Source organism: Tupaia chinensis, unplaced genomic scaffold, assembly GCF_000334495.1.
Source record: "Tupaia chinensis unplaced genomic scaffold, TupChi_1.0 Scaffold148792_1, whole genome shotgun sequence".
In the NCBI taxonomy this organism is placed as follows: domain Eukaryota; kingdom Metazoa; phylum Chordata; class Mammalia; order Scandentia; family Tupaiidae; genus Tupaia; species Tupaia belangeri.
Window position 1 is genome coordinate 923696 of NW_006208639.1, and position 22451 is coordinate 946146.

General features: G+C 37.7%; 1 protein-coding gene across 1 annotated transcript in view; it reads left to right on the forward strand.

Moving 5' to 3' along the window:
• The window catches only part of COL28A1 (collagen type XXVIII alpha 1 chain), a gene marked incomplete at its 3' end in the record, with an annotated part of 32799 nt that overhangs the window by 6217 nt on the left and 4131 nt on the right, over positions 1-22451 (forward strand). Inside the window, exons 2-7 of the mRNA XM_027769143.1 lie at positions 290-450; positions 1991-2547; positions 11797-11817; positions 16440-16496; positions 18789-18842; positions 20896-20937. Coding sequence (XP_027624944.1) covers positions 327-450; positions 1991-2547; positions 11797-11817; positions 16440-16496; positions 18789-18842; positions 20896-20937 — 855 coding nt within the window. The remainder of the gene's footprint in view (positions 1-289; positions 451-1990; positions 2548-11796; positions 11818-16439; positions 16497-18788; positions 18843-20895; positions 20938-22451) is intronic.

Below are 22451 nucleotides of genomic sequence, written 5' to 3' on the forward strand. Positions count from 1 at the left end.
TCAAAAAAAAAAAAAAAAAAAAAAGACTTTTTTTTTTTTTTACCATTGATTAAATGAAGTAATGTGTCTTTTTAAAGAGACTTATATTCTATAAATAAAAATTGGTTGTAACAATAAAGTTGGTTTCTAACTGCAAAAGAAAAAATTCTCAATGTGAATATTTTTCTAAAAAGTTTTTTTCTAGAAATATTTCTCTTTCTCAGCCCAGTTTTTAACTTTGCTGGCTTAAAGTTTAAAAATATCAAACACTATTTTATTAAAATATTTATAACTGATTTTTCTATTAAAGGTACTATACAACAGATGATTTTGCACCATCTACCACTATGTGGAACAGATATTTTGTCTTCTGTCTCCTGCTTTTGCCAACTTTTATGAATCAAACAGTGTTTGGACAAAGAAAGAAAGGACCAAAGCCAAGCTCACTTGCTAGGAAAAATAATTTCCAAGGTAAAAAAAAAAAAAGAAAATAATAATTTCCAGAAGGCATTGTACTTTTGGGGTGGGGGGTGCATAGAGAAAGCATTCCTCCCAGTGGGCAAGGTCATGCTACAATCCCTTTCCTCCATTTCTCTTCCCCATCAGGAGTTTGGCAAGCATGTACACATGCCCAGCATGTTTTTAATGGTGTGTAGGCCAGAATTTGAACTGGAGTCAACCACATGGGATCCAGCTCCCAAGGCACAGTGCTTAAACACTGTGCTGTGGGGCTAGCCCTGTTCTCATTTTTAGGTATTTGTTTTTGCTGGCCAAAACACTGATAGGAATTTTTCTAAATAGCATTTGATATAAGTAGCAAACCACACATATATGTATACATGTGGCATTCTACTTTGATATAATTCTATTATAATATAACTTAATACTTACAGAACAACAGTTTTTAGAGTACTTGTGCATTTATAGTCTCATTTGAGCCTCACCATAATCTTGTGAAACAGACAGGGCAGAGACTGTCATTCTCATATTACAGATAATGAAATTGAGATCCAGTTAGGTTAAGTGGTGCATTCAAAGTTGTGGGCAAATCCACTGGTAATATACAGAGTTAGAAGGCAACTTAAGTTCTCTGTTCTTTTTTTATGATTATTTTTATTATTAAAAGAGGTTTTTGCTATAGGGCATATGTGTGGTCACGTGTGATAGAGAGACAAAGTGAGAAATCACTCTCCAGGGGCGAAGCCTCACTGCAATCCCTTCTCCTCCACTCTCCTCTCAGGATTTTGAGCATGCACACACAAACACACCTGGCATGAATTTCATGCCACTAGGTCTAGGGCTCAAACTGTGGTCGGCCATGTGGGCGTCCAGTGCCTTATCCACTGTGCTACCTGCTGGCCCCTAAGTTCTCTGTTTTTATTTTTCCCTTAGTCTTTCTGTGATGCATATAATCACTTGCTCCCTTGATTTGTTTTTTTAATGAACCATTACTTTCTTTTTAAAAAACGAATAATTTTATTTGACTTTATTTATTTATTTTAATTTGACCAGAGAGGAACAGAATGAGACAGAGAGGGAAATTGAGAAAGCAAGCTGTCAGGTTCGGTTGACAATGTGGGAATTCAGTGCCCTTAACCACCACACCACCTGCAGACCCTGCTCCCTTGATTTCAAGAAAAGTAAAACTAAGATCAGTAGATGGCGTAATGGTTATTTTGCTGAACTCCCACTGTAGTTCAAGTCCTGGACCTAGTGGCTTAAAATTCACACTGGGTGCATGTGTGTACATGCCCAAAATCCTAAGAAGAGAATGGGGGCGAATGGATTGCAGTGTGGCCATCCCACAAAAGGGGGTGATTTCTCACTTTCTGTCTCTGTCTCTTTGGTGACCACACATACCCTATAGCAAATCTCTCTTAAAAGAAAAAAAGAGAGAGACAAGTAAAACTAAATAAATAATATGTGATATACCACTTCAAGGCTTTCTCTATGCAATATTCTTTTATAAATAGGGATAATTATTTTGCCTAATCTTTTTGTCCTATTTCAGATTCCATTTGCTTCATTGATGTTGTCTTCATTGTGGACAGCTCTGAAAGTTCTAAAATCATCCTCTTTGATAAACAGAAAGATTTTGTGGAAAGCTTGAGTGACAAAATTTTCCAACTGACCCCAGGCCATTCCTTGAAATATGACATCAAACTGGCAGCCCTTCAGTTTAGTAGCTCTGTCCAGATTGATCCACCTTTTTCTTCTTGGAAGGATCTGCAAACATTTAAGCAGAGGGCTAAGTCTATGAATTTAATTGGGCAAGGAACCTTCTCTTATTATGCCATCTCCAATGCCACCAGGCTGCTTAAGAGAGAAGGGAGGAAAGGCGGAGTGAAAGTGGTTTTGCTGATGACTGATGGCATTGACCATCCAAAAAGTCCAGATGTTCAAAGTATTTCTGAAGATGCCAGAATTTCAGGAATATCATTTATCACCATTGGACTTTCTACTGTAGTCAATGAAGCCAAACTTCGTTTGATATCTGGGGAGTCATCCACTGAACCCATTCTCCTATTGAATGATCCAGCCCTTATAGATAAAATTAGAGATCGTCTGGTAGGTACCTAGGAGGTTGATTGGTTGATTATATTTTTATCATTGTAATATTATCTTGGTTATAAATTCTATAAGAAGAAATGTTGGTCAAAAGATGAAAAATATAGAATCTACCTTCATAATTTTCTAAGAAATAGAAGTGTCTTCTTTCTGAAGTCTCTCTTACCTTCTTGATATTTTACACCAGGTAAACTAGGGAAGTACAAAGGTCATTCCTTGGAATTGCATTCCTAAATTTTTTCTAGCCAATACTGAAGATGTTGAGATTACTTTCTAATTAGATAAGTCATGCTTCTATTTATATATCCTATGATTATGAACACTGCTGACTTATATTCATTTTGGGGTCAACTTGTGGTCTGTTATATTTATAGTAAGTTGATCTTTTCTCATTCCACATCTGCATAAATACTTTTGACTCTGACCTATCACACATTATGCTACTCAAGCAAAGTTCAAAGGTTTCCAAATTTTAAATTATCTTCTTGTTTCTTAGATATTAAGTTCTTTTATTTTAAAATCACTGCAACTTCATATTCAGTCATAAATTCACCCGTAAGATCAATGAGTCCCACTTGATGGGTCTGATTAGCTGTGTCAATGTTTTTCTTTATTGGATGTTCTGCTCTCTGTGTGAGCTTTTTCTGCTTCAGAAAACACAAGGCAAAGCAATCAAAATTAAATCTCTCTTCACAGTATTTCTCAAGGAGAAAACACCTCGAGATAAATTGGTAGATGTGCTAAATATTGATTTTCTTAAAAATACTGATTTCTTTGATTTCCTGAGAAGAAGATAGGGAAGAAGTGTCTTTTAGGTATTGAGCATTTCCTATGGTTATTTTCTATAGGTTGCAAAGAAAACTCAGACTGTATTTTAGAGTTTGTTCTTCTATTGTCCTTTCTCCCAATCCTTTTCCCAATATTGCTCTTATTTTTTTACTCTTAGTTGTTCTCAGCTTGAGACCTGAATTTTTCTTGTCTATCTAATAGCTATCATCAATTGAGTACTTTCTATGTTATCAGGCATTGTTCTGAGCACTTAAAGAATTTTGTGTTTTGCAATGTTTATCACAATCTTATGATGTATTATAAGATTATTGTTATTATGCTCACTTTACAGTGGAAAATTTAAGGCCAGCAAAGATCCCAGAGTCTGCATGACCCTGTAAAGAAATATTAAGAAAGTTAATAGTGAGGGTTTGAAAGGTTTTTTTAATCAGAAGTACCTTGAGGGGACCAGCAGTTAGCGTAACGGCTATGTTGCTGGACTCCCATGTAGTCGACCATAGTTTGAGTCCCGGACCTGGTGGCTTAAACTCATGCTGGGCGCGCTTGCGTGTATGCCCAAGATCCCAAGAGGAGAATGTAGGAAAAGGGATTGTGGCATGGCCATCCCCCCTAAGGGGTGATTTCTCGCTTTCTGTCTCTCTGTCTCTGTCTTTCTGGCGAGTGCATGCACTCTATGGCTAAAACCTCTCAAAAAAATAAAATAAAATAAAATAAAAGAAGTACCATGAGACAAGTAAGCAACATCCCTCCTCCAAAGTTACAATGATTTCTTACCTGTTCTTCTTGGAGATTGGGAGTAGATTAGAGAGTTCTGCCTAAGTCCAAGATAGAGATGATGGGCTAAGCCTCGGGGTGCTTGGGGTGAGTGCTCATTCTGAGCAACTCTTGGGCATGAAAGTGCAGTAGTACCTGGCTAATTACCTAGCACTGCTTGCATCATGGGTTAAGGTGTAGTCACCATTTAACACAGATGGCTCCATCATATGTTGGAGAGAATCCTGGAAATACGATGAGTCACCTGTTGCTACTTTCCATCTTCCCCTGAGGGTGAGAAGAGCTGACTGTAGAAGATGCAGTACAGGCAGCTCCTTGTTTGGCCAGATGTGTAGGCTCAGGATGTTCATACTCCCCACAGACATACCCTCACCAAGATCCACAAACTGAGAACGTAGACACCTGGCAGGAGACTGGGAGCAGGACTGTTTTTCTGTTTCTGGGGAAACCAAAAAATTCACCAACAACACAGTTCTTCCTTTGCATTCTGTGATTTCGGCTTGTTTGTTCAGATGTAAGCTCTGTGAATAAGTCACTTCTTGAAGGAGGTACTGCTTTCCAAACACTTCCAGAACCCAAAGTGCTTATTAAGCTATTCAAAGGGTGATATTCCAAGGCTCCATGTTACAAACTGCCACCATCTGGAAGCAGAACTTTAATCTTAATTAGATAATTGGAAAAATTTCTTATCCAATCCATTTCTGTTACATCTTTATTTGTATTTTTTAACTTATTTATTTATTTAGGAGAGGTTTTTTCTATAGAGTGTATGTGCTCTCCAGAAAGAAGAGAGAGGTAGAGAGACAGAAAATGAGAAATCACCCCCTAGAGGGAATGGCTACACCACAATCCCTTCTCCTCCATTCTCCCCTTGGGATCTTGGGCACGCATGCACACGCACCCAGCGTGAGTTTAAGCCACCGGTTCCTAGACTTGAACTGCGGTTGACTACATGGGAGTCCAGAGACATAGCCATTATGCCAACTGCTGGTCCTGACATCTTTATTTTTAAAGAATAATTTAGTAGACTTTTTAAACAAACCGATTAGGTATAATGTAAGTACAAAACTGCATCTACGTCAGTGCACAATTCCAAGAGTTTTGACAGAGGTATACACCCATCAAATTACCAAAAAAAATTAGGAAATGGTACATTTCCAGCATTTCCAAATGTTCCCTTATGCTTCTTTGTAGTACATCCCTCTCTTGGTGTTGAGCTACTGATCTGACTTTTGTCACTCTAGATTAGCTCATGCTTTCTAGAATTTTACGTAAATAAATTCAGGTAGTATTTACTCTTTTTGTATCAGGTTTCTTTTTTTTTTTGGAGAGATTTTCACTGTAGGGCACGTGCACTCACCAGACAGACAGAGAGAGACATAGAGACAGAAAGCGAGAAATCACCCCCCGGGGGGATGGTCACGCCGCAATCCCTTCTCCTCCGTTCTCCTCTCGGGATCTTGGGCACGCACGCACACGCGCCCGGCGTGAGTTTTAAGCCACCGGGTCCGGGACACGAACCGCAGTCGACTACGTGGGAGTCCAGCGACATAGCCATTACGCTAACTGCTGGTTCCCATATCAGGTTTCTTTTATCCAGCATAATAATTTTGAAATTCATCTGGGTTATATTTTTGCATCAGCAGTTTATTCCTTTTTATTACAGGGGAGACTTTAGTTGACATGAGTCTCCAGAATGAATACATTTTGCAGGAGCTAAGATAAATTATAATATCATTGTACATTCTTCGACACCTCTAGGAAGAAGTATCATGTTATTCTAAATTGAAGGGTACATGGAAAATATTTTCATTGCTATTTTATACTGATTTACAATACAGTACTGATACCTAAGAAACTAGTTCAACCAAATGTCCTAATTATTACTTGGTACTTTAGAATAATAAGAGATATTTAAAAGCAAAACAAAACAAAGCAAAACAAAATACCTCTGTTCTCTATTTCCTTTGACAATAAATATTTTAAAAGCCTTTAAGGAAATATTATTAAATGATATGAGAAATTGGTTTCATTTTTGTAGATTTTTAAAAAATAACAAACATAAATTTAAGATATTCTCTCTCTCACATACAAAGATGGAACTAACTTGATCGTTTCTATATTATATTTAGAATGCTATGCTTTTATAATTTCTTAAGTATGGTTTACTCCCCAAGGATCTCTATGTTTAGAAACTATTTCTGTTTTTCTGTTCTGTGTTTGAGTTTTTAAATTTATTTTTCATTTTTTTAAAGACAGGGTCTTGCTGTGTCATAGTCCTCTAGCTGCAGCTTCTTGCGTAGCTGAGACCACAGCCGTGTGCCATCACGCCTGGCTCTTCCAGTCAGGGTCTTCTTGCTATATTACCCAGGTCAGCCTTGAACTTGTGATCCTTCTCCCAGGTTGCTGGGATTTTAGGTGCACACCACCAAGGAATAGAACCTGGAATCTCCATGTTGTCCCAGTCTGCATAGCACAGCATTTAGCAGAATATACCACTATGGCTGGGCCCCATTTCTGATTTTATAGTGGATATTTTGCTACTATATTAAGGTGCAATTTTCTTTTCTTTCTTTCTTTTTTTTTTGGTCATAGAGTTTATGATTAAAAAAAAAGTAAAGCACTACTAAGTGCTTTACTCTTATTTTACTCTTATCTCATTTGCTAGGATGCTGGTAACTTTGTTCATTTCTCTGTCCCTTTATTTTTCTCTTTTTTTGGGGAGAGGTTTTTGCTATAGGGCATGTGTGCTTGCCAGAAAGACAGAGAGAGACAGAAAGCAAGAAATCACCCCCTCAGGGGGATGGCCACACCGCAGTCCCTTCTCCTCCATTTTCCTCTCAGGATCTTGGGCACACATGCACACGCGCCCCGCATGAGTTTAAGCCACCGGGTCCGGGACTCGAACCATGGTCGCCTGCATGGGAGTCCAATGATATACCCATTGCCCACCATCTGCTGATCCCCCTATTTTCATCAAGGCTCAAGAGCCCACCCAGACTAAAATCAAACATGCCCTTCCCCTACAGTTGACTGTGTTCTCCCAGCTGTTGACCTCAGAGCCTGCCTCTCTGCCTAAGTGGAAGCCCTCAGTACTTCCCAAGGCCTCCAGCTCCATCCACGTGGACCCATCTGTCTACTCTCTTTAAATGCCCTTCCTCACTGCCTCCTTTGTCTTTTTGCTTTTGTTAGTCTTTATAACTATTTTCCTCATAAACATTGCCAAATAAAACCGCATACCATCGATTAGTTGGTCTTTTGCATTCCTTTCTTCAACATCATCCAGAAAACCCACCTGTTCTAAGAAACCATATTGTGCTCTGCTCCAACCCCCTAGTCCAGGGCCTCCTTCATACACTCCTTGTTGTGTGTTATATTCTTGTCCCTGGGGTTTATAGGCCATAAGTGCCCTTAGGGATAGGCCTTTGTTCTTTGTTTGAAACAGTCTTATCTATTATGTAGTTTTGAGTCCATTTTCGTTTCCACAGAAATATAAATTCCACAAAACACAAAATCAAGTGAGTTCCAAAAGTAATTAATTATTTGTGTTGTTATGTTTTGAGCCTTCTAACACTTTTTTAAAAGAATAATTCAGCAAAGCAGAAATTGTGTTTTCAAAGGGAGAGCTGAAAAGGGTGTAAAATTACATATCAGACAGTAAAAACCAAATTCATGAATATATAAAACTAAAGAGGTTATTGCTTATTGTAAAAAGGTTGCACAGTGACAAAACTTAGTATTTTTCCTTATTTCAGTAGTTGTTTTTGGATATTACCATTTTACTTGAACTATTAGTTGTTTCGTTAAACTTCTTTTGAATTCCCTTTCTCTCTCTTCCTCCTAGAGGAAACAAGCTTCTGACAAGTGTTTTGAATATTTATAAAATTTGGATTGTATTGTATCATTGGCAACTAGTTTTTTTTTTTTTTTTTTTTAAGGTTTTGCCATAGGGCCTGTGTACTTGCCAGAGAAAGACGAGAGAGATAGAGAGAGGGGAAGTGAGGACTCATCCCCAGTGGGATGGCCACACTGTAATCCCTTCTCCTCCATCCTTCTCCTGGGATTTTGTGCGTGCATGTACATGCTCCCGACATGATTTTCAAGCCACTGGGTCTGGAACTATAACCATGGATGACCATGTGAGAGTCCTGCATCTTAACTACCACACTATCTGCTAGTCCCACAACTTTATTTTTTACCCAGTGTTTTTGGAGATTTATCAATGGTGAAATACGTGAATCTAATGCATGCACTTTAGCTGCTCAATAGAATTTCATGTATTGGTCTATTCCACTATCGATAGATATTTTAAAATTAGTTTTTATTTTTCACTATTAAAAACAATGAATTCTGAAAATTGTGCAATTTCTTTAGTATAGGTTTGGAAGGAATACCAGGATAACAGGTGAAAACAAGGGTTGTCTTTGGCAGTCCAGAGATAAGCCACACGATTTATAGGCACAGCCACATATACTACAGAGGAGTAATGTCATCTTACATTGAGGCTGTCAGTATGTCTGAACTCTCATTTCTTCACATGACCTACTAGCTCTTTTTATGTTTTTAAGAGAGATTTTTGCTATTGGATGCATGTGCTTGCCAGAGAAAAAGAGAAAGACAGAAAGTGAGAAGTCACCTCCCCGGGGTGAGGGGGATGGCCAACCCTTCTCCATTCTTCTCTCAGGATCTTGAGCACGCATGCACACACTCGATGGTTTTAGGCCACCAAATTGAACTGGGGTCGAACATGTGGAAGTCCAGTGACGTAACCTGCAGGTCCCCCATAGCTCTTTTTTATTTTTATTTTTTTGTAGAGCTTTTTGCTACAGGGAGTGTGTGCTCGCCAGCCAGACAGAGAGAGACAGAGAGACAGAAAGACAGAAATCACCCCCATAGGGGATGACCGCGCCACAATCCCTTCTCCTCCATTCTCCTCTCGGGATCTTGGGCATGCACGCACACGTGCCCGGTGTGAGTTTAAGTCACTGGGTCTGGGACTCGAACCGTGGTCGACTATGTGTGAGTCCAGCGACATAGCCATTACGCTAACTGCTGCCCCCCCCCATAGCTCTTAATGACACAAGTTTCCCATCTGCTTTTAGCCTAGATTTACATTATCCAGTAATTTAAAATAATTTGTTAGTGAAGGATGACACATGAGAGTACATTTTTTAGGTGTCATTTATGGCCAGAGTTTTATAGCTCCTGAGAGCATAGGGCCAACTTTTTTTCTTCTTAATACATGGGAAAAATTACCTGGTAGGATTATATAATTTGCCCAAAGCCACATAACTAGTCAAACAGGATGATTGAAACAGGATGAAATCCCAGGATAACACAAAATTCCCAACCCAATTTTTTCCCTCATCAAATCATTAGAGTTATATAAAGCATTTTGGTATCTCTTCCCACAAGTTTTATTAGGTATGGAAATAAAGATAGGGTAAAAACAAAACTAAAAGGATGCAGAGTCCTCCATAAATGTACATACTCTGACTTATCTTTAACTTCCTCATTTATTTCTTCATTTTAAAGATCTTGCAACATATAGTTCAGTCCTTTCACTTTCCACTTTTTTTTATCATGTGTAAATTACCCCTTCAGATTCAATCAGAAGGCACTAACTTAACATGTAATTTCTACCTTAAGAAAATACTAATTCTACCTATCCATATAGAGTAACCCCTTTCCCAGTGTCTGACTTCAATCTGGCTTTCTGTGTGTTTGTCAGATAATACTCCGCTGAGCTGAAGTACAGTAGAGAGGTCAAGTTGTTGAACAAAGTCAGATTGTAACATGAATTTAAAATAGTTTTGAAAAATGTTTTTGGCTGATTAATTCCTGTATTAAGTGGCGCTTAAAATAGTCAGGGGCTCAGTCCAAGTATGTGACCTTTGCTAAGTCACATCACTGTGGAGCTGTATCTATCTATCTATCTATCTATCTATCTATCTATCTATCTATCTTTTTTTTATCTATATCTATATTTTATTCTATGGGAGAGAGACAGAGGTAAGAGAGGAAAAGAGAAAGAGACAGACATTAACTATTTTTGACAAGGTTTCACTGTGTTGGAATCTTCCTGCGTCACCTTCACAATTAGCTAAGGTTACAGGCACACACAACAAACCAGTGTGTTTAGGTTGGTGCTGAAACTGAACTTGGGCCTCCCAGATGACTTCCAGTCTCCTAAGCAGTGGTGCTACCTATGTACCACTGTGGTTGGGGCCTTTCTTGTGTTTTGTTTGTTTGTTTTTTGTTTTGTTTTGTTTTGTTTTTAGTTTTTTTTGAGAGTTTTTTTGGCTATATGGCACGTGCGCTTGCCAGACAGACAGAGAGAGACAGAGAGTCAGAAAGCGAGAAATCACCCCCCAGGGGGGATGGCCACGCCGCAATCCCTTCTCCTCCATTCTCCTCTCGGGATCTTGGGCACGCACGCACATGCGCCCGGCATGAGTTTTAAGCCACCAGGTCCGGGATGCGAACCGCAGTCGACTATGTGGGAGTCCAGCGACATAGCCATTACGCTAACTGCTGGTCCCAATGTTTGTTTGTTTTTTATAATGATCTCTGCTTATTATAAGAGATATATTATTTTTCCATCCTTTTTTTTCATTAAGGTAGGAAGATATAAATGTGAATCACTTTTACATGTTCTGTATATGACTATGAGCTGTTAAAATTGTCTACCAAAAGATTGTTTATACAGTTAAAATTTAAAGGCTATATATCTCTTTCTTACTGAACTTTTAAGTGACGTATTAGATTTGAGGTTCTTAAAATTTCAAATTGAAAACTCTTTCTCCTGGGACCAGCAGTTAGCATAATGGCTATGTCACTGGGCTCCCATGTGGTCGACCGCGGTTTGAGTCCCAGACCCGGTGGCTTAGACTCACGCCGGGAGCATGTGCATGTATGCCCAAGATCCCAAGAGGAGAATGGAGGAAAAGGGATTGCGGCATGGCCATCCTCCCTGGGGGGTAATTTATTGCTTTCTGTCTCTGTGTCTCTCTGTCTGTCTGGCAAGTGCACGCGCCCTATAGCAAAACCTCTCCAAAAAAAAAATAGAAAGAAAGAAAGAAAGAAAGAAAGAAAGAAAGAAAGAAAGAAAACTCTTTCTCCTGATGATCATAGTAATGAAACCCTGTCTTCCAGATCATCTAAAAAAATAATGAGATTGGACTTTGTAATTTTCCCTTTTTGAGTTTTAATATAATTACCTAAGCCAATTTATGACACTAAAGCTAATGTTTTAATGCTGAAAAATAAGTGTAAGTATGTATAAGAATAGAAAAAAATAAAAGAAACACATACAATTATGTTTTCTGTTTCAGTCTTTGTAAGTATAAGTGAAAACTTTCACATTATAACTTATTAAACTTGTAATCAAATTATAAAGATTATAAAGCTGATAAAAGAAACAAAAGATAAAACATAGGTTGCAATAGGATAAAGTTCCTAGAAAACAGAGTAATTTTTAATGTCAATCATGTCTCTATTATTACATGGCTCGAAGTGCTCCTTGGGTGGTTGACTGGTAGGTTTTATTACTTCTACAAGGTTAAAAAGGCTGAATTGCTCTTCTTCTTGGAAACTGCATATCCTATAGGGAATAATTAAGACTAATAAGAAGCTAGAAGCAGAACCATGAATCGAATTAATGCTTCATTCTTTTTTTCCTCCTAGGATATCTTATTTGAAAAGAAGGTAAGCACCACATGCTTTGATTATTATGAATTCCTCTAAAAGCTTGCATTATCAAATCAGCATTTTGATTCACAATGGTAGATTAAGTGTGACTAAATAAAAATGCTTAATTCTTTTTAAAATGAGCCAATCTATATTGAGGCAGCCATCTGATTTCTTTTATATCCACTGCAGTTGAAAAATTTAGAAAAAGTAAGTATTTGATCTGACTCTCGAAAGTGATTTTAGAAACCAATGATAACCAAATTGCATAGGTTTTTGCCTGTTCCTTGTAACTGTCTTTATTCTAAGCATTTCTCTGGCACTAGCCTCTTGAGTCCTCTACTTTAGGTGATGTTGCTGATATTGGCAAGGATTAGTTGAAGTGTTTCCAGCTAAGAGACAGCTGAGTCACTCCCCTGCTGCAGGCCAATTGACATTGAACTTTTTCTCCTTCTGTTGTGAAGAAGAGGAAGCATGATGATGGCAACCAGAGCACATGGTAAAAGAAGTCAGCCAATATTGGTTGGCTAGACTTAGCACTCTGCATGATCATGAGCTTGCTGAGGACTATTATACTGGATGTGTATGTCTTAAAGCGAAAAGTTTGAACATCTGAATTCTGCCTGAAAATCTGTGTATTAAATATCAGCATATTAGCAAGTATTATTGCATAAAATAACCGAAGCCAACCAAACCTTGCAGAATTGAATTTTACATGGTCAGGTATACATATTCCATGTACCATTCAGAAAAAAAAATTGACAATTAAATTAGGATAGAGTGTGCCTTCTTATCAATTGCAACTTTGATTTTATACTCATGGTAAGAGTCTTTTAAGATGTTTTTAGATACAGATTTCAAAATCTTGTACCATAAGAGAAAAATACAAGCAAAGTAAATTGGTTATTTCTAAAACTTCTTCACATCAGAGTCTAAATCTTTTGACTCACTTTTTGTCTGAGTTTTTGATACTTCTGTTTTCCCACACAATACTGGCCTCTGTGCCCTCAAACACATCAGGCCAGTCAGGTGGTGTGGTGGTTAAGGTGACCGTATCTCACATAGCCTACTGTGTGGTTCGAGTCCTGGACCAGTGGCGTGAAAAACACAGTTGGTGTGTGTGTGTGTACACGCTCAAAATCTCAAGAGGAGAATTGAGGAAAAGGGCTTGTGGAGTGCTTATCCCCTCTGTGGGATGTTTTCTCACTTTCTGTCCCTCCCTGTGTCTCTCTGTCTCTCTTTAGCGAATGTACCTCATGGCAAAACAAAACAAAAAACAAAACATTGGCAATTCAGCATTTCTTAAGAACGCTGTGGAATTTTCTTCAGTTTCATTCTGTTTTGAAATGCACGTGTAGAAAACAACTAGTTTGTCATGATTAGGCCTGGTCAGAAGCTATTATAAGATTCATTCTGGTTTCAAAGATGTCAAAATGAGGAAAAATGTGCATCTTAGAATTGATAAAATATGGGTTCTGGCTCAACATCCAGCGAAAAGCCAGAATGCATGTGGATCTGAGGTGGACCTAGCCTTGTCCCTTTAACTGAAGAGCCTCTGCCCTAAACCTCTCCTTTTTGCCCAACGCCCAGAGAAAAGCCAGAATCCACGTTCATCTCAGATGGGCCTAGCCCTGCCACTTTAACCAGAGGGCCTCTGCCCTAAACCTTTCCTTTGGGTCCAACACCCAGTGAAAGGCCAGAATACGGGTGCATCTGGGGCGGGACTGGCCCTATCATTTTAACTGGAAAGCCTCTGCCCTAAACCTCTCCTTCCCGCCCAGCACTCAGCGAAAAGCCAGGTAGGGCAATCTCTGTCTTCTATCTTTGCCTCTCTCTCTCTCCCTCTCTCTTTCTCTAAAATTTTTTCTCTTGGGACCAGCAGTTAGCGTAATGGCTATGTCGCTGAACTCCCATGTAGTTGACCACGGTTCGCGTCCCAGACCTGATGGTTTAAACTCATGCCGGGCGCGTGTGCATGCACGCCCAAGATCCCGAGAGGAGAATGGAGGAAAAGGGATTGCGGAGTGACCATCCCCCCTGGGGGTGATTTCTTGCTTTCTGTGTCTCTGTCTCTCACTCGGTCTGGCGAGCGCACACGCCCTATAGCAGAAACCTCTTTTAAAAAATTTGTTTTCTCTTTTATATATATGGTTTTTTTGTTCTTTTTTAAAATCTGTAGCTACTGTCTCTCATCTCTAACCTCTCCTTTGTCTTGCTAATTTCAGAATTTATGTGCATCTGAAGGGGTCTAGCCCTGCCCCTTTAACCAGAAAGCCTCTGCTCTTTCCATGCAACAAGCTGCGCAGTTCTCAGGTTTTTTTTTGCCTTTTACTTAAAAAAAAAGTCTTTTTCCCCCTTTTCATTGTTTTGTTTTGACTTTTTTTCTCTTTGTTTCCTTTTTTTTTTTAACCTCACTTTCTTATCTTGCTTCTCACCTTGCTTCTCACCTTCCACACACTGAGTGTCTAGTCAGGTCAAGGTGCTCAGTAGCGAAACATCTGAATACTTTTAGGGTCACAGTAAAACTCAACCCCCACTAAACTGGTACAGAAAGGGAGAAACTCATCTTTATAAGTCTAAATTGAAGTTTCTTTATGTGGATATTACTAACACAGTAGTAGAAGAGAAATAGGCATAGAAGTACCTCACAGTAAAGTGAAGCATGTGAGCTTACAGTAGCAGAAATCTCTAACAAATTAGCCAAATGCGACTATACCACCAAATGACTAAAAATCAGAGAAGAGAATTTGCAAAGTGAGAAGCTAAGAGAGATATGGAGCTGAAGTAAGCATGGCTTATTTTATCCCATACACCTCTGAATTCTTAGTTGAAACCCCGCAGCTATTCCCTTGAAACTGAGGCCTTTATAATATCCAGTTCCATTGACAAAAGTGCAGGTTGCTTGGTGATGATCAGGGAAATGGGACTGCAGAAATATTGCAGGTCATCTCCTTCTGCAAGCCTCCAACACTCAGAATTAACTTCAAGAAGGTAGAAAGTAACGTATAATCAATCCATCAGATGACTAGAAAAAAACACAAAAGCACATGAAATATGGGAAATCAAGAAAATATCTCTACCCCTAAGGGGAAAGAACAGACCTTCATCATCCACAGACAGTACAATGGAACTCGTGGAAATGTCACATAAAGAATTCAGGATATTCATAGTGAAGAATCTAACATAGATGCAAGAGAAGAGAGACAACAAACTCCAGAAAATACAGGAAAAAAGAGACAATGCGTTCCAGGAGGAAAGGAAGTTCTTCCATGATATGAAAGAGGAAATACACACCATAAAAAAGAATAAAACGGAACACTTAGAGATGAAAGCTGTGATATAGGAAATCAAAACCTCCCTTGAAAGAATTAAAAGCAGATTAGATCTTGCAGAATATTGAATCTTAGATGTAGAATACAGAACTTCTGATCTAGAAAAATCCACCAAAAAGACTGAGAAAATAACCTCCCCAAAATATGGGTAATACTAGATTCTACTAGACACCCAAACATCTGGATAATCAGTATCCCAGAAGGTAAAGAAATTAATCAGGACATTAATAATCTATTCCATGAAATCCTGGAAGAAAATTTTCTAAACCTAGGGAGGCATTCAAATATCCAGACCAAAGAAATATAAAGGACCCCGCATAGAACTACTCAAAGAGATGGTTTGGTGTTGGTAAATTCTTTCAGGTTCTGTTTATCTGAGAATGTTTTTATCTTTTCTTCTCATATGAAGGATAATCTTGCCGAATATAGTATTTTTGGTTGAAATATTTTCACTTAACATTTTGAATATATTTTTCCATTCTTTCCTTGCTTGCATTGTTTCTGATGAGAAGTCTGATGTTAACCTGACGGGATATCCTTTAAAAGTAACATGATGTTTCTCTCTTGCCAATTTTAGTTTCTTGTCTCTGTCTGTGGTTTTCCTCAATCTGGCTATGATGTATACTGTAAAGACATAATTAAATGTAAATAAATTTAAAAAAAGAATTGATAAAATATAGTACAAGTCAAGTATTTCCTTTTGGCAAATAAAGGAGTATTTAATACCTGTATATTTTCAAATTTTGATGTATTATATAAAAGAGAACAGAAATTCCATAATTATGCTGAAAATGTTTATTCCCTCCCCCCCCTTTTTTGAGAAGTTTTTGCTCTAAGGTGCATGTGCTCGCCAGAAAGAGAGAGACAGAGAAACAGAAAGCAAGAAATCACCCCCCGGGGGGATGGCCTAGCCACAGTCCCTTCTCCTCCACTCTCCTCTCAGGATCTTGGGCATGCACGCACATGTGCTCAGCGTGAGTTTAAGCAACCAGGTCTGTGACTCAAACGACAGTCAACTACGTGGAAGTCCAGCAACATAGCCATTAATTACGCCAACTGCTGGTCCCTGTTTTTCCCCTTTTAACTGGCATCAATACATTGTATCTTTTATTTATTTGTGGAAAAGTTTAATGATTAGTAGGCTTTTATTAGGTTCAAGTTGCCTAGAATAATTTAATAGAGACAGAAATATATCCATGTATTTCTAAGATAAAAATTTTTCAAGGGAATATTCCAGTTACATAGACTGAATAACATTTGAAATGCTATTTTTCTCTGTGTTAATATTTTATCTCATTATTAATTCAGTGTGAACGTAAGATTTGTGAATGCGAGAAGGGCGATCCAGGTGATCCAGGGCCTCCTGTGAGTATATTTCTACTTTGCTTTTATTTGTTAATTTTTAAATTTTATTATTATTACTATTTTCTTTTTTTGTGGCCATAGGACATGTGCACTCACTGGAGAGAAACAGAGACAGTGAGAAGGAAAGAGAGAGATCACCCTCCCGCCAAGTGAATGGCTGTGCCACAATTCCTTCTCCGTTCTCTCCTGGGATGTTGGGGACACACGCACATTCATCTAGTGTGATTTTCAAGCTGCCAGGTTCAGGACTCAAACTGTGATTGGCCATGTGAGTGAGAGTCCAGTACCTTAACCATCATGGCACCTGCTAGCCCCAAGTATATTTTTCCTTTGAATTTAAGGTTAAGCCAGGAAGTCCTAGCAATAGCTCTATTTATACTTAAAAGCAAGGGGTATTTTTGTGCTGTTGAAAAGCAGTTGTTTGGAAGCAGGAATGGAAATACTGTCTCTTTTTTTCTTTCCTCTCTTTCTTTCTTTTTTAATTTCTAAAGGAATATATTATATCCTTAGAAATAAACCTGAAATTTCACTGATCTAAACTAAGGGGAGACTTGATTTAAAATGAACTTGTTCCACAAAAACCATTTCCGTGTCACTCTGTGTATAACAACTGGAGCTGGAATTTCTCAATAATGAAATGCATACCTACGCAAATATAATGCAAACCATTAGCTTAGGCAGTTTTGTCACATTAGATACAAGTGACACAGACCTTTCTGGAAGTTAACTGTTATGTCCACCCAAACCCAGCATGCAGTAGTCACACTATGTGGCCTCATATAGAGGAAGTTGAATAGGCTGCTTTGGGGGTGATTAGGGTGAATTCTCTGAGATGATATAGTACTTGGCAACCAAAGGCAAATGACAAGATTTACTATCATGGTTCAATATCTGATAAAATAATTCAGAAAGGATTGCATCCCTTATTTTCTAGCCTAATATCTGGTAGGTGACATGCCTATACTGGGGAGGCATTTGAAATGATTAACAGAAATGTTGAACACTTCTCTAACAACTGTCAACAGAAAACATCTGTGCTGCTTATTCAGTATTCCATTTATTTATGTGATTCCAAATCTTAGCCTTAGAGTCAGGAGCCTGGTAGAGATGTTTCACAAAATACATAGGTAAAATTTTTCAACTATGAGGGCCGGCAGGTAAGATGGTGGTTAAAGTGACTGGACTCTCACATGGCTGACTATAATTTGAGTCCCAGACCTGGCCACTTACTTCATCACTTTCCTTCCCTCTCTCTGTTTCTCTCTGGTCAACTTCAAAAATAAAGTAAAAATCAAATAGTGAAAATGAATAAAATCAGAAGTTTTTTTTTTTTTTTTAAAAAACTAATGCTTGTGTTTGGGAGTAGGTAGCTGAGTGAGTTCTGTGAATATATTAGTATATAATACATTTTTACCTTGAGACTTGAGTCCAAAGCCTATACTTTTTTTTGAATCACGCTACCAATCAAGGCATTAAAGGACTGGGACTTTTTTCTCCAAAATACCAAGTTAAATACATTACATAACAACGTGGCAGCTAGTTAAAGCTGACTTTGGCTAAAGATTTAACCTTCCCTTACTGCAAAGTCTTAGTTTATGTGTATTGGACCAAGGGATTTCACTTATGTTTTAATATGAACAGTAAGAAAGCTTATAATTGCTGAGCCAACCTGATATCAGTCACTGGTTATTGTCATGTTTTAATAGGAATACTCCTTTGAACTGTTATTTATCATATATTGAGTGCCCCCAAAACAGTTTTTAGAAAAGTAAGCTGTTTCGTAGCCTAAGAATAGGAAAACATGTTTTCTTGGAGCAGGATTGGAGAACGCCCTTCTTCCATCCTCTGAGATTGTCCCCTGGATTTCAGGATCTCTTTGACCAAAGGTGGACTGCTTCTTTCAAAAGTGACAGAGAGGGGAATTGTAGTAGTGTTCCATAATGAAGAGAGGGCAGGAACAAACACATCCTTCTGACTGTTGCAGTCTCTTTTTTTTAACTCTTCGTAAGAGTTCAATTTTATTTGCCAAGCTGTTGAGAGTAATTGTTTGAGAAGAAAATAGTTGAGGAAAGACAAATACATCATTGTTTTTTGAGCAAATCTAGGGAATCTGTTTAAGACAGTGCAGTTTTCCTGGTGTAGAAGGGAGAAAAAAGTTGCATCTCTGTTTAGGACATAAATGTTTTCTTATCTCCCCTCATTTTATGGGATAAAGCATATCAGAACTTATCATAAAGTATAGAAAACTAATAGAATAACTGCTCAAAACAATATTTTCCCACTTGCCTTCAGGGTACACATGGAAACCCAGGTATCAAAGGTGAGCGAGGACCGAAAGGAAACCCGGTAATTGAATAAACATCTTTTCTTTAAATAAATGTATCTTTTTCTAGCTATATTTACTCAAAGAATATAAACTAAAAAAAAAAGAGTATTATAATATCTGGTGAATATTGATGATATTTGTGAAAATACAGGATGTTCATTTTCTACATTATCTGTGTTGTGTTAGTTTGTATTTACCCATTTGGAGTAGCATATGACCATTGTAGTCAGTATTAGAAAACCTAGGGACATTGAATAAATAGAAACTAGTACTTAAAAAATAGTCACTCAAATGAATTCGGACAATTTTGCATGAACTACTAATGCATGTTTCAGATTGGACTGAATTTGTGTTTTATATGAATCCAATTTATGGATAACTGACCTACAATAATAACAACAAAAAAGAAAACACCAATGGTTTCTCACCTCCAGAACATTTACCCTAATTCTTTTATCTGTGTACCTATCAAAAAAGCCCTAGATTTTGGGAACCAGCAGTTAGCGTAATGGCTATGTTGCTGGACTCCCACATAGTCGACCTCGGTTCGTGTCCCGGACCCGGTGGCTTAAAAAACTCACGCCGGGCGCGTGTGCGTGCATGCCCAAGATCCCGAGAGGAGAATGGAGGAGAAGGGATTGCGGCGTGACCATCCCCCCTGGGGGGTGATTTCTCGCTCTCTGTCTCTATGTTTCTCTCTGTCTGTCTGGCGAGCGCACGCGCCCTACAGTGAAAATCTCTCCAAAAAAAAAAAAGTCCTAGATTTTTAAAGAAAAAAAATACTGTTCAGGTCATTGTTGGGATTATGGTATTCCAAATTTAAGAGTGACTGGTGTAATTACAAGGAAAGAAATTAGTAAATATAACTGTGAAAATCTAAGACAAAACTCAGTATTATTTCTCATTGAAATAATAATTTAAGGAGAAGATAATATAGGGAAATGTTTACATCAAATATAATGGACATTGAGTTGATTTGTATAGTACTAAAAATTTTATAAAACTGTTGTGAAACTATGAAGCCTCTAATAATTAAATGAGTAAAGGATACAAACAATTTTCAACAGAGGAACTAAAACAAGAAAGGGAAACCAATAGAAAAGCATTTCATTTCATTAGGTAATAAAAGAAAGTTAAATAGGGACAATTGAGGTACACTTTAATATTCATTATGTACATTTTAGAAACTTTGGAACCCAGAGGATTTTTTTTTTCTGGAAGCAGATTTCTAGTTCACAGAGTTTGTGTATGAATTTTGAACTCAAAAACAAATTATTTTCTTATAGCAATTAAAGCAGCAATGTTAAAATTGTAATACCTGAGGTTAGTAATGTGGTGATAAAACTGCTTTTTATTGCAAGGTGACTTGACACAAACTTCTTTCAAAGTAATTAGGCTATTCATAAGAGACATTCAAACATTTGACTGAATAATTATAGAGTTTCTGAGAATATTTTTAGGGAGATAAATAAAACACATGGAACTATTTTTGTCAATTTCTGCTTGTCAAGGAAGAAGAATGTATAGAATCCTTGGGTAGATTTACAACACACTAATGTATCTGATAGGGGTCTGAATATACCACCATGCCTTTTGTTGTTGTTAAATACCTGTTAAAGTATATGTTTACATTTCATTTATTTAGTTTATAATATAATTTTTGATACATAACGTATTTCCATAAATCTTAATGAAATTAAACAATCACTCTTGACATTTTGGGAAACATTCCAGAGCCCCTTGGAGAAAAGCTAGAATGGTCTACACTGAGTGAATACAATGCCATATTTGAGAATAATGACCCTGTTGTCAAATTGGAAAGGGGTCTAAGCTGTGTAAATATACCTGGATTCTTCAGCCTACACATGTGGCTTCACTCCAAAGGGCAAAGTTTATCTAAGCTGCTGTTTTCTTCTTTTGATTGAATGGTGAAAATGTCATGTGAAAGACTGAAGACTTTTTCCCTAATTGGGTTAACCTATTAAACTGGGACTTCTGAATAATGCATTATATTGAGCAATCTGTCACTCTGCAGGACTGGGGAATTTTGATTGAGGTTTTTGTTTGTCACAGGGTGATGCTCAAAAAGGAGAAGCTGGGGAACGAGGTCCAGGGGTATGTACATAACTGAAAACCTTCCTGAGAATGTGGTTCCACCATGCTAAGGTTCTATGATTGATCACTTTGATCCCTGTAATACAAATGTAAAAATTATTTCTGCCTACCTGTGGTCTTCTGATAGTTGAGGTAAATAATCAGACAGACATGATCTTAGAAGTGTAAATGTGGGGAGAAAATACTCTGCTCAGCAGGAGTGGTGATGGGGCCAGAAGTGTTCAATCACATGACAAACCCATGATACTTAACCTTTGTGAAAAGCTTAAATGAAAACAGTGTTTTGCTTCACTCATTTTTTTTCATGACAAGGATTAAGTTAGAATTCTAGGTGTATAAAAATTATATAGTCTAAACTATGCTTTTGTAGATCCAATTCTACAGACAAAATAAAATTTATCATTCTAATTGGCTTCTTATCTGGTAGATTAGAAGATAGCAGTGATTATCTGAGAGGTAATTGCAATATATTTCTTCTTTTCTGTTTTTTCCAGGCATTGCAGTAAGTATAGAAAATAGCAAAGAATTATACAGTTTATAAAAAGGAGGTCATGTTATATTGACACTGTCTGCTTGTCTCCTTGGATATGTGATCATAAAAAAAAAAAAAGATAAGCTGAAATAAAATATGTAAAGCGAAAGGAGTTTATTTGGCATAAACTTGAGGATTGATGCCAGCATGCTGCCAGATGAACAGGTTGCCCCAAACATGCTCACTCAGGTCTTACAATCTTCAAGCAGGTTTAAAAGGCAAAAAGAACAAGGGAAGGTGATGGGTCATGGAATGGTGAGATGAGGTACCTAAAAAAAAAGTGTTAGAAATGATTTGAAGGGAGAGTTTGTGTCAAAGTGGATGTTCAATGCTGACTGCTAGGACTCTGCTTTGCTAGAAGGTGGCAAGCCCCCACAAATTTTAGATGAAGTATGTGATCCAAGAGTTGTGTATTAGGCAGATTAATCTGTCAAGGCTCTAAAAAAGAGTTTGAAATGGGAACAAGAAGAAAAAGGAGCACTTAGAAGAAGATTTGTTGTTGCAGCTGACATGCAAGGTAACAGGGACATTGGCTAGGTATGTTCTGGCCACTAGGAAAGCCACTAGCCATCTGTGGCTACTTCGTACTTGGAATGTGGCTGTCCTAATTTAAATGTGTGGTGGTAGTAAAATCCACACTGAATTTTAAAGGCTTAGTGTTTAAAGAGGTTGTAACATATCTCATTGATCATTTAAAAATATCAATTAAATGTTGAAACGATAGTATTTTATTTAATTTTATTTATTCATTCGTTTATCTTAATTTGACCAGAGAATGACAGACACACAGAGAGAAGGAAAGTGAGAAAGCAAGTCATCAAGTCCAGGATTCAAACCATGGTCGGCCATGTGGGAATGTCCAGTGTCTTAACCACCACGCCACCTCCTGGCCCCAAATGATAGTATTTTGAACCTATCGGGATAAATGAAACACACTATTAAAAATTCATTTTACCTGTTTATTTTTAGAGGTTTCTTTTTG